At 42.2% G+C, this 13,278-nt stretch overlaps 1 protein-coding gene across 1 annotated transcript in view; it reads left to right on the top strand.

The window, feature by feature from the left end:
• The window catches only part of ABCB1 (ATP binding cassette subfamily B member 1), a 104,428-nt gene that overhangs the window by 19,864 nt on the left and 71,286 nt on the right, over positions 1-13,278 (top strand). Inside the window, exon 4 of the mRNA XM_070470159.1 lies at positions 203-374. Coding sequence (XP_070326260.1) covers positions 203-374 — 172 coding nt within the window. The remainder of the gene's footprint in view (positions 1-202; positions 375-13,278) is intronic.

Here is a 13,278-nt window from a genome sequence, read left to right as displayed (position 1 = left end):
GTCCAATATAAAGAAGAAAGTCAAAACTCAAAATAAAAAAGCAGCAGCAAGTGCCTGTTTCTCTTAGGTTATTAGGCCAAGGTGGCTGCAATAGTACTCTGAGAGCTAACTATTTAGTTTTTGGATACATTTGGAAAGTAGGGTTAACCATCCATGACATTGTGCTAATTGTTCCTGTTGTCTGTATTTTCTCCTTTTTTAGTTTCGCTATTCAAATTGGCTCGATAGGTTGTATATGGTGCTGGGGACTTTGGCTGCCATCATCCATGGAGCTGGATTCCCCCTCACGACGCTGGTGTTTGGAGACATGACGGATAGCTTTGCAAGTGCTGGAAATTTCAGGAACATAAGTTTTTCAAACATGACTAATGCAAGTAAGTGTTGTTTGTGGTACTGATTTTTTTTGAAAGCTTGATGAAAAGTCATTGACTCACAGTGAGGTTTGTGGAGTCCTCACTAATTATGCATTAATACGTTTAGTGCTGCAGGAGATGGAGGGGTCTGAGCCATAGTTCATATCTGTAATGAATTTGAGAAGATGATATTCACAGTCATTAGAACATACAGTGTAAGTGCAGGTAGAGATAGATGGGAAAAGAGAGTTCTATGAAGTCAGAAATATCCAGGCAGTTTCAGGAAAAGGTATTGGAACTTAATCTGGTATTTGAATAGTAAATAGGAATCAGTTATGCAGTTCCCTGACATATTGATCATGGGTACAAGAGACAGGAATCCAAGATGATTCTAAAGTTTTTAGTCTGAGAAACTTCATAAGCTGGATACAGTTACTGTCAGTTGAGGTGAGGAAGATAGAAGGAGATCAGTTTTGGCAGTAAATACCAGAAATTTAATTTTGGGCATCGTCACAGGTTGCGCTTTTTGGAAACATGAAAATGGAGAAATGGGGACAAGAGAAGCTGTGTGTATTTAGGATGGGAGAATAACAGCTTGTTAGCATGCTAATAGAAATTATCCAAGATAGAAGAGAAAGTGATGCTTTGGGGGAGAGGGGAGAGATTGGTTTGAGTGCTGTCCTTAAGAAAGGAAGGAAACTTATGCTTAAGAGGAAATACTTGCTTGAAGTACAGGCATGAATAGTTCACCAATAATAACGGGTGAGAAGACAGAGTATTTGAGAGTCAGTGCCCACAGGTTGGTATACTTGGACATGAGGATTTGTAGAACCTGTCTTCTGAGTCAAATAGGAAGCAAGACATTTGGCTGACCAAGAAAGGAAACCTAAGTCAGTTCCGGGAGTTCCCTGGCCATCTAGTGGTTAGAACTCCACACTCTCTGCTGAGGGCCCACGTTGACTCCTTGGTCAGGGAACTAGAAAAATCTCCTAAACTGCATGGCATGGCCAAAAAAGAATAAAACAGGTTTCTTAGCAGAGTGAGAAAGTGAGTGGACTAGGGTGTCACACTTTCATATCCTTGAACTTGATTGAGGAGAAACTGGTTCATAACTGTGAGCTCCCAAGTCACCTTTGGTCAATGTATGCTGATTTCAACTAAAATGCACAAAGACTTACAGCCTGATGTGCACCCAAGTCATGGAAACCTTGAAGAGGCCTGTTTGTGCACTCCAGGATTTAGTGACATATTTTGCAGGACCTTTAAGTCTCTGATGATTGCTATGAATCCTTTCCCCCAGAAATAAGCACATAGATATGCATGCCATTTGGGGGTCTTTATGGATCCTCTGATACCTGTCTGTGGATCCTAGGAACTTTTTTGTGTGTGTGTGATCCTGAAGAGCACATTCTTTACCCTGCGGCAGCACTACTTCACATTATGTGAATGCCGGTAACGAGTTGGGCTAGAGAATCTTACTGTGTGTCGGAGCTCTGTAAAATTCTCATGTGTTTGTAAGCTCCTTCAAAGGGACCGGCCAGAAGATGTTGCACTGCATTTGGACTGGTACCTTTCTTTCATACCAGTCACCAAAAGGAAATGTTTAGGGCTTTCTGTGTTCATTGGTTCCCATGCATGCTATGTAATTTAGCAGTATTCTTTGGAGTTGTGTTACCACCTTACAGTGCTAGAATCTTCTAGTGCTCTGCAGTAGCTCAGCCGACTTTATATGTGCATCTGTGACCCATTTTGATCTTACTCATTTTTTAACTGAGTTCAGACACACACACTGATCTAACTGTGGGAGGTGTTTTACTTACCACGCTGTGACCTGCATGTACTCCATGGAGGGCCAGTGCTGAGCTCAGCTGTGTTAATCAGGAAATATCAGGCTGTTACAACTGTTGAAGGTTGGCCCCGTCTGGGAAGAGTGGACTATTACATGGCTACCTGAAGCTAGCAGAGCTGAGCTCACATGGGCCACAGTAAACTCACCTTGAGCTGTGTGGATTGGTCTTTTTCAAATTGTAGTTTTATTTTTTGAAATGTTTTTGTGTGCGTTTATTTTATATAATGTTTAGCGGTTATTTTCCATTTGCAGTTATTATAAAATGCTGACTGTAGTCCTTGTGTTGTACAGAACACCCCTTGTAGCCTGTCTTACCCCCAGGAGTTTTGTACCTTCCCTTCCAATCCCTATGTTGCCCCTCCCCTACTCTCGCCCACTCCTCCGGTGACTGCTGGTTTGTTCTTTGTATCTGTGAGTCTGCATCTCTCTTATTATGTTCACTAATTTGTTGGGGTTTTTTTAGGTTCTACATATAATTGATAATATACAATATTTGTCTGCATTTTTGACTTACTTCACTTTGCATAATGCCATAGAAGTTCACACATGTTGCTGCTAGTGCCGAGATTTTGTTCTTTTTTGTGGCTCAGTAGTAATCTATTGTATATGTGTATATACGCCACATCTTCTTTATCCATTTATCTGTCAGTGGACACTTAGGTTGCTTCCATATCTTGGGCAACTGCAAATAATGCTGCTGTGAACATTGGGATGTGTGTTCAACTGGTCTTTTTTTTTTTTAAACTGCATTAACATTTACATACATTTTATCTCAATCACTGAAAAATTACTTGGCCCTTACTTTCATAAGAAAATAGTCGATCTCTTTAAGTAGGAGTACTAACCATTACGGTGTCTTGGCTTTACCTGGTCCATATTTACATGTGAGATGGACAGTAACCTGACTTAGTTACCTAGTAGCACATATAGGTTCTCAACATGGCCCAGCTGTGGAGACTTGCTCCTCCTCGGCATGCGTCTTCGTAGATGTTCAGATCACAGAGTTTCCACCTGGGATGTAGTTCATGTTGCATTCCTTGCCAGTCCTTCCCATTCTGCTCCCTCTTCCAATCTTGGGAAATTTAAAGAACTATTTGGACGTTTTGTCTCTGTCTCTGCTACCTTCTTAGGAGATGCTATATTCAGTAGTTAAAGTGCAGGCTCTGGAGCGTAGGACTGCGTGGCTCTGAAGCTCCACCTCTGTCACTTTTTAGTTAAGAAGATTGGGGGATTATTTTCATACTTTAATTTCCTCATCTTTGGAACAGTTAGATAGCAGTAGAACATACTTCATAGAAGGATTGTGAGAATTAAATGGATTCCTCACTTAAGGCTCACAGAAGAGGGTTTATTCATAAAAAAGTGCTCAGTAATTGTTAATATTTGTTATAATGATCAACAAGAAGCTCATGCTTCCATGTTCCTTGCAAGTGAACCTTCATAACTTGCAGTGATGTGGCTCCCTGTCTCATTTTATCTTCAGAGCTCTGTGATACTAACTCAGTTTTTATAGTTGTTGAAGGCATACTGCAAGTCACTCAGCACCTGTGATCAGTGTGAAGTCGTCCTTTTCAGGTGCATTTCCTTAGTAACTGCGGACTGCTAGCCATGCCTTTCAGGGAAGGCAAGGGCCTCAAACTATGGCCCGTGGGCCATATCTGGCCTATTGCCTCTCTTTATGCCATCTGTGAACTTAGAGTGATTTTTGCATTTTTAAATCACTGGGAAAAAAAATGAAAGAAAAATATTTTGTGACACATTATAAAATAATATGAAATTGAAATTTCAGTATCTATACATAAGGTTCTAGTGGAACACAGACAGGCCCACTTGTTTGCATATTATCTATGGCTGTTTTCATGGAAGCCACAGACATTATTATACTATTTATGGCTACTCCCTTTAGGGGAGTTTAAGATGGAGATCAGAAATGAGGCACTCTGTGCTCTGGAGAACTGGCAGAACAGGTCTTCAGATAGATGTTTTCAGGATTTGATATTAGGAGCCCAGTTCTTTCATCTCCTCATATCTAAAAAAGCACTTATTTCCTTCATGGTGACATTAGTTTCTCTTAACTAGCAGAAAACCTTTGCAAAGATAAGTGCTTGATTGCATGAATTCTCCCTTTACCAAAATTGAATATATACTGTCCTTCCCTCGCCACTTTTTGGGAGCAGTTTCTCAGAGCTATCTGAGGTGCTGTCTCCCAGCCCTCATTCTGCCTAAAATAAAACAGCTCACAACTCTCTTGTGCATTTTTTAAAAAGTTGACAGAGTGCTCTATGTACCAGCCACAATATGTGTCCTGAAGAAGCATTTCCAGCCCCCAGGAAACTTGGTATAATGAGTGGAATGGACAGGGAGCCAACCAGTGCAGTTGGATATGAGTAGTGCTTTGATACAGATATACACAAAATACTTGGGAAGGAAAGGATGGGTGTTTGGCTCCATCTTGGAATCATGGAGGCTTCCAAGAGGAGGTGATAACCAAGTGTGGTCAGATGGTATCTCTCTCCTGCACACAGTAGACATGTTCTGTGTAACAAGTGAAAACATTTAAAAACAAATGTTAAATAAAAAACAAAGCTAATACTCTTCTCTCACCACTACTCCTGATTGCCTCTCCCCTGTCATATTTTCTTCTGTGTCTTTATGATTTATCTCTACAGTAATTTTTACCCTAGGACAGTCAGTATTCTGTTGTATACCTGTTTGCAGATTCAGAATTCCAGATGTCCTGAAATTTGCCTGGATGGGAAGGATTTCAAAGGTTTTGATGTTGGTCCTGGAGATGGGGGCAGGCGAGCTTTCTGATGCTTCTAGTGGGAGAGTCAGCCTTTTGAGACCCCAGACACTCTTAGACCTTTCTTCTTGTCCTCCAGGTAGAGCCTCATGACCTCTTCATGGGGGCAGACTAGGTACCAGAGCCTCCTTGTTGGGCAGGAAGTATTCCTTGCTTAAAGAAGCTTGGATTTGCTAAGGCTCTTGAAAGTCTGGGAGTTTTACAATAAACATAGGCTTTAACTAGACAGTTGTAAAAACTTTTGAGCAAGCATGTCCTTCTCTGCCGCTGTAAGAGACGCCTTATAAGCTTTCTCTTCTCGTAACACCTTTCTCTACTTATCTTTCTGGTGTGGACCTGATTTCCTGTTATCCTACTCCCTTGCATCTCCATCTTGTTAGATTTTGCCTTTGCTTTAAAACCTCTGTTGACTTGGGCCTTGCAAACTCTGGACCACTTGTGTGACCAGAGCTGAACCAGTGCTGAAGTTCTCATCTTCCTCATGAGACTGTGCACTGCCTGAAAATGAGCCTGAATAAAGGTGACTGTCATTTCTAGACATGTTGTGTTAAAGGTGACAGGTTGGGTACAAGTGAAAACGATATCCAGGAAGTTAAAGCTGAGAGACTGAATCTAGGCCTAAAGATTTGGCATCACTTGAGTTGAAGGGATGTTAAGTCTCCTGGGCTAAGATTTATTGAGCATTTAATATATTCTGGGCACTCTTCTTAGTGCTTTATGTGTATTAACACCTTTGTTTCTCCATGGGCATGAGGTTGATATTGTTATTATCTATACATTACAGATGATGATACCAGGGCTCAGAGGGTTGAATATATTTAATTGACTGAGGTTATAGAGTTACTCACCATTTGAACCCATGCAGAGCAGCACCAAGTCCAAGGAATCAGGTAGACAGATGGAGACCCAGAAAGGAAGACACTGAGGATTACATGTTAATCCAGAAATGAAAGTAGTGGGCGAGATCTGCCATGTCTCATGATGTGACTGTCACCCAGAGGTGCCCTTAACATGAACTCTTGATTATTTGTCTCTGGTGGTTCAGTTGATGGTACATGGTGACTTTTCTTTTTCTCCATAACTATGTCTTGGTTGGTTCTGTTTAGTCTCCGGTTACCAGACTGTGGGCTGAGGAAGGGAGAAAAGGAGGCACTCAACTTCTAATACAAGTTAATAATTCAGGGAAAAAGAAAAAAAAGTAGAAATAACTTACGTTTCTATTTATCTTTTACCATTTCTACTGTTACCTCACTAAAACTCATATGAGGAACATGAAAACTATTTGTGAAATGCCAGTAATCAAAATAATATCTATATTCTGCTTAAACTATGAACATATAAGGAATATGCAGATCTTGAGTGTGTGTCCTTGGTGTTGAAAATATAGAAAACACTGCGGTCAGTGTCCTCAAGGCCAGTATGATGGCTTCCGACTAGCTTCCGACTAGAATGATAGCTGATTTCAGTTCTAAGTACTTTGTAAAAATTTCCATGATGGTTGTTTTTTTTAAATTTGCTCAAGGATTTCCTCTGCTCCCAACTATTTCATTGGAAAAATTCTTGGAGATAAATTTCTAGAAAATCAAATACCAAATAATGGCAAAATATTTTGTAGTATATTGTTTAGTGTGGCAGTTTATTTTTTAAGTTTGAGTAAAAGCTTAAAATATGTCTAATTTTTCTAGAATAGCAGTTCAGTTGAGTTCAGTTGCTCAGTCATGTCCAACTTTTTGCGACGCCATGAACCGCAGCATGCCAGTCCTCCCTGTCCATCACCAACTCCCGGAGTTCACGCAAACCCATGTCCATTGAGTCGGTGATGCCATCCAACCATCTCATCCTCTGTCGTCCGGTTCTCCTCCTGCCCTCTGTCTTTCCCAGCATCAGGGTCTTTTCCAATGAGTCAGACCTTCCAATCAGGTGGCCAAAGCATTAGAGTTTCAGCTTCAGCATCAGTCCTTCCAATGAACACCCAGGACTGATCTTCTTTAGGATGGATTGGTTGGATCTCCTTGCAGTCCAAGGGACTCTCAAGAGTCTTCTCTAACACCACAGTTCAGAAGCATCAATTCTTCAGCTCTCAGCTTTCTTTATGGTCGAACTCTCACATCCATACATGACCAATGGAAAAACCATAGCCTTGACCAGACGGACCTTTGTTGGCAAAGTAATGTCTCTGCTTTTTAATATGCTATCTAGGTTGGTCATAACTTTCCTTCCAAGGAATAAGTGTCTTCTAATTTCATGGCTGCAATCACCATCTGCAGTGCTTTTGGAGCCCAGAAAATTAAAGTCAACCACTGTTTCCCCATCTATTTGCCATGAAGTGATGGGACCAGATGCCGTGATCTTAGTGTTCTGAATGTTGAACTTTAAGCCAACTTTTTCACTCTCCGCTTTCACTTTCATCAAGAGGTTCTTTAATTCTCCTTCACTTTCTGCCATAAGCGTGGTGTCATCTGCATATCTGAGGTTATTGATATTTCTCCCAGCAATCTTGATTCCAGCGTGTGCTTCCTCCAGCCCAGCATTTCTCATGATGTACTCTGCATAGAAGTTATATAAGCAGGGTGACAATATACAGCCTTGACGTACTCCTTTCCCTATTTGGAACCAGTCTGTTGTTCCATGTCCAGTTCTAACTGTTGCTTCCTGACCTGCATACAGGTTTCTCAAGAGGCAGGTCAGGTGGTCTAGTATCCCCATGTCCTTCAGAATTTTCCACAGTTTATTGTGATCCACACAGTCAAGGGCTTTGTCATAGTCAATAAAGCAGACATAGATGTTTTTCTGGAACTCTCTTGCTTTTTCAGTGATCCAGCGGATGTTGGCAATTTGATCTCTGGTTCCTCTGCCTTTTCTAAAACCAGCTTGAACGTCTGGAAGTTCACGATTCACATATTACTGAAGCCTGGCTTGGAGAATTTTGAGCATTACTTTACTAGCATGTGAGATGAGTGCAGTTGTGTGGTAGTTTGAGCATTGCCTTTCTTTGGAACTGGGATGAAAACTGACCTTTTCCAGTCCTGTGGCCACTGCTGAGTTTTCCAAATTTTCTGGTATATTCAGTGCAGCACTTTGACAGCGTCATCTTTCAGCATTTGAAATAGCTCAACTGGTATTCCATCACCTCCACTAGCTTTGTTTGTAGCGATGATTCCTAAGGCCCATTTGACTTCACATTCCAGGATATCTGGCTCTAGGTGAGTGATCACTCCATCGTGATTATATGGGTTGTGAAGATCTTTTTTGTACAGTTCTTCTGTGTATTCTTGCCACCTCTTCTTAGTATCTTCTGCTTCTGTTAGGCCCATACCATTTCTGTCCTTTATCAAGTCCATCTTTGCTTGAAATTTTCCCTTGGTATCTCTGATTTTCTTGAAGAGATCTCTAGTCTTTCCCATTCTATTGTTTTCCTCTATTTCTTTGCATTGATCACTGAGGAAGGCTTTCTTATATCTCCTTGCTATTCTTTAGAACTCTGCATTCAAATGGGTATATCTTTCCTTTGCTTTTCACTTCCTTTCTTTTCACAACTATTTGTAAGGCCTCCTCAGACAGCCATTTTGCTTTTTTGCATTTCTTTTTCTTGGGAATAGTCTTGATTCCTGTCTCCTGTACAATGTCACGAACCTCCATCCATAGTTCATCAGGCACTCTATCAGATCTAGTCCCTTAAATCTATTTCTCACTTCTACTGTATAGTCATAAGGGATTTGATTTAGGTCATACCTGAATGGTCTAGTGGTTTTCTCCACTCTTCACTTTCAGTCTGAATTTGGCAATAATTCTGAATTTTGCAGCCAAAGATGTAGAAGCTCTATACAGTCAGCAAAAACAAGACCAGGAACTGACTGTGGCTTGGATCATGAACTCCTTATTGCCAAATTCAGACTGAAAGTGAAGAAAGAATAGTAGTAGTATTGTAGAATAGTCAGGGTTTTTTTTTGTTACTGTGGGGGAGATGCTTTTTTTTAAAGTAGGTTAGTTACAATGTAAACTCTATAATATATTATAAAAAGCAGCAAAAAATGAAAATAGGTAATACCTGACCCACTCTGTGCTTAAGAAGTGAGATGAATAAATGAGAGACCAAATCACAGAATTTTTTTTTTTAAATCATAGAATTTTATAGGTGAAAAAGAGCCTAGAGAATCATCTGGCCCAAACCCATAATTTGATAGATGTAGAAACCAGTGCTCAGGAAGTTGAACCAACATGGCCAGAATGGAATTGCTTGCTAGTGGGCGTTGCTGAATTCCTGGGCCAGGAATCCTGCCTTTTATTCTGGTATTTCCCCCACTCTATTGGTGGTTTCAAATTCTGCCTAAAATTGAAGCAAAAGCTTCAAACCCAACTTTTCATTTGGTCTTTTCTCTCCCTGAGAAGCCATCCTGTGGACTTACATATTAGTGTATCAGGCAGGGCAGCCCCGAGGTACCGCTCTTCAGGCCGGGAGGGACTGTGGCTCCCAGAGTCACTTCGGTCACCTGCGAGGAGCCCGGCCTCCCTGAGTGGCAGGCAAGTGCCAGAGGGGAGTGATCATCTAAGCAGAAGGTCCAAGTTCCTCTTGGTTGTGTCTGATGGAGCTTCCTGCACAAGATGACGGGAAAAATTGAGTCATAGCGTTCTTGAGCTAGAACGGAGCTGACAGGCCGTTGAAGGCAGTGGTTTACTCCTGTCTTTAATCAGAGAATCCTCCTGTGTGAATGATGTCTGTCATAGACGCTGCCCGGGGAAAACAGCTCAAAGAGAGCCTTCCTTGGCTAAAAGTGGTGGAGGGGAGGATCTCTGCTAATTGTCTCTCCGACCGCCTGGCAGCAGTACTGAAGTCGCTGCACATGTTGCCACCACATGTGTCCCGGCTGCAGCCTGTGCCGACTCATCCTTTTTCTTCCCAGTTCCTCTCTGTGCTTCCACTCACCCCCACCCACTAGTATCCAGTTCTCCACACACTCTCAGGATGAGCTTTAAAAAATTTTTGTTTGGCTGTTCTGGATTTTAGTTGCAGCATGCTAACTCTTATTTGCTGCATGTGAGAACTAGTTCCTTGGCCGGGGATTGAACCCAGGCTTCCTACATTGGGATTGCTGAGTCCTAGCCACTGCACCACCAGGGAAGTCCCTAAGAGTGAGCTTTTACAAACATATGGCAGGTCACATCTGTCCTCGATGGTTTTCCATAGCCTGGAGTAAATACCTCTTCCATTCGCCTACCTGGCCCACCTGATCTGGCTCCCTCCTGCCTCGTCAGTCTTATTGCTTTCTGAGTACAACCCACCCACAGTGACCTTCTCACTGTTCCACGAATGCTCTCATTTCCTTCCTGGCTAGGGGCCATGTAGAACCTGCCCCAGCTTCTTATCATTCATTTCTCTCTCAGAAAGAATTTCTGTTTCTCCCTAGTCCACTCCAAAGTTACTGTAGCATCACTGCTTTATTTCCCTTTTATGAGTTATTACACTTATCTTGTTGATTTATTGATTTACTTGTTTGTTCAGTTCAGTTCAGTCACACAGTCATGTCTGACTCTTTGCGACCCCCATGGACTGCAGCCTGCCAGGCTATTACAACTTCTCCAATGGGAAGAAAGATATAACAGAAAAAAAGTTCTTATCTTAACTATCTTAATGTTTCAGCAGTGGTACCCTATCACATGGAGTTTGGGGTCTGATGGTGAAAGAATTTCCTACTTGCACAGAAATCCAGTGAGATTAGAAAAAGCGGCACTCACTTTAGGTTGTTCCCACAGTATCTAGAACAGTGCGTGATGTGCAGTATGGCTTGAAAACCACCTTTATAACATAATCTGATTTTACCAGTTAGGAAATCACAAGTGTGTCCATGTCACATACTTGTTATTTATACTGTTATTAAGTGACCAGTAGTTAAAACTACTAAATAATTGAGATACTTGGGTCAGATAAAAATGTAATTAAATGTGATTCCAAAATGGTATGACGTCTTTAGTTGTGGTGCTGGACACTGTTTGGTGGTTTAGTCATTAAGTCGTGTCTGACTCTTGAAACTCTAACCCCACCGACTGTAGCCCGCCAGGCTCCATGGGATTTCCCAGACAAGAATATGGAGTGGGTTGTCATTTCCTTCTTCAGGGGAACTTCCTGACCCAGGAATCGAACCTGAGTCTTCTTCAGGTAGTCTCCTGCATTGCAGGCAGAAGCCTGTTTAGTTGTAGATTTCTTTGCAGTCTTGCTTGGTTTTAGAAAAGGCCTTCCTTACCCCAGGTAGTAAGGTGGTGGTCTGCTGTATCTCTGTTTAACCCTACAATATGCAAGACACATGTACAAAATAGAATGCTCGTTGGAATATTCTTATCAATGGTCTGCATGTTGCTGGCTCTGTGAAACCTTTGAGCATCTTGGGAACAGGCTCAGGGACAGCAGACAGAGCAGCAGGGCGTGCGCCAAGGGCACAAAGGTAAGTGACACAGTCGTGTTCTCCAGGCGCTCACAGCCGTGGAAACAGGAGGAGGAGGCGGATATGAACTGGGGCGTGTCTGTTCTATGAGTTGGCTTAGTCAGTGAATCGTGTGTCAGTTAATCTGGAACCCTGTGAGTCACCCTGCTGGAGATAAGCCACGTGGGAAGAGGTGATACTGAGCTCATGCATGAAGGACCAGTCTTTTCCAGGAGAAAGACTAGGAAAAGGCAGTCCAGGTAGAGAGAAGAGAATGAGTAAGGGCTTAGAGGAGGAAACCTGTCAGCACTTCTCCTCTCCATCTCATCTCGGTATGTGGAAAGAAGCTTTTGGTCTCAAAGGACAGAGCCTAGTCTCGTGAAATTGAAGCAACTTCTTTTGTTGTGCCCAGTTTCCTCTCCAATCCCAAGGGCAAAAGCTTCAGGAACATGATGATCAAGCAGATCTTCATGATCAAGCAGACTTGGGCACTGCTTCCTTTTATGCTGTGGTATCCTCGCCTCCTACCCACAACCCAGGATGGTGACTGCACAGTGCCCTAGCTACTGGGATGAGGAGAAAGGATGGGGATAAAAAAAAATCTGCAAAGTCATTGTGTGGCTTACTGTGGTAAGATTGCAAAGGGACTAATAGGGCCTGTTACGGCTCTTGGACTTTGTCCTTTATTCAGTGGACTGTCGTTTAAGGTTATTAACAGGGGCAGTATAATTATATTTTTGTTCCCAAAAAGAAGATCTGGTGGCAAGATAAAGACTTGGTGGGATTAGAAAAGCCAGTTAGGAGGCTCTTGTTGGAGCAGATGTGAGAGGTGATGGGACCTGAGGCAGACACTGGCTGTGAGGAAGGAGAGGGTTTGAGCGGCTCCCAGACAGATCAGGGGTCCCTGAAGCGGCGCGAGTGTAGAGCCCACCCTGGGGGTGCGTGCAGCCTTCTTCGAGGCAGCAGCATGGAGGGACGGGAGGGCGTGAGGAACTGTGGATGAGACCACGCGAGACGGATCGGCGTGATGGGAGGACCAGGAGAATGAGGTTCTGGAAGCCAGAGGAGAAGGTGGTCAAGGTCTAAGTGAGTATTTTATTAAAATAAAAGCTGCACTTAAATATTTGACTTTTCTTGTCGGGGAGGGATTAATTAGGAGGTTGGGATTCTCATGTGTGCACTACTGTATGTAAAATAGAAAACCAACAAGGATCTACTGTGTAACCCAGGGAACTCCACTCAGTATGTTGGAGAATCTGAAGAAAAGTATATATATGTACACATATACATGTGCATATATATATACACTCATATACACATAATGTCTGCTAGTTTTTATTTATTTTTATTTTTATTTTTTCACATAATGTGTACTAGTTTTTATATACCATACCTAGGGAGCCTAGATGATGTTTTCAACCGTGTATCCACTTCCTTCCATCCACACAACACACCCATACTCGTGCCAAAGCAGCTTACTCATTCTTCACACATGCAATGTTGTCCTCTTTGCCAGAAAAACTTTTTCTCTTCTTTCCCATACCTATCAAGAGCACACTCACCTGAACTAGGCCCTCTTATGTTGCATTGTAACTTTTGGAATGACTACAAGACTTAAAGTGTGCTCCCCACATTGATCCAGCCATCTTGATTATGATAATGTATCCTCCAGAAATATTCACCATATATAATATATGTGGACAGGTATGTTTAATGCAGCATTGCATGTAACAGTAAGACTGGAAGCAACTGAAATAGATGCAACTTTGAAAAAACAAAGATACACATATATGCACACATGTGAAAGTCACTCAGTCGTGTCTGACTCTTTGCAACCCCATGGGATATAGCCTGCCC

The sequence above is a fragment of the Odocoileus virginianus genome, chromosome 1, assembly GCF_023699985.2.
Source record: "Odocoileus virginianus isolate 20LAN1187 ecotype Illinois chromosome 1, Ovbor_1.2, whole genome shotgun sequence".
Classification (NCBI taxonomy): Eukaryota; Metazoa; Chordata; class Mammalia; order Artiodactyla; family Cervidae; genus Odocoileus; species Odocoileus virginianus.
The sequence above is the reverse complement of the archived record's forward strand: the minus strand, read 5'-3'. Positions and strand labels throughout refer to the sequence as shown.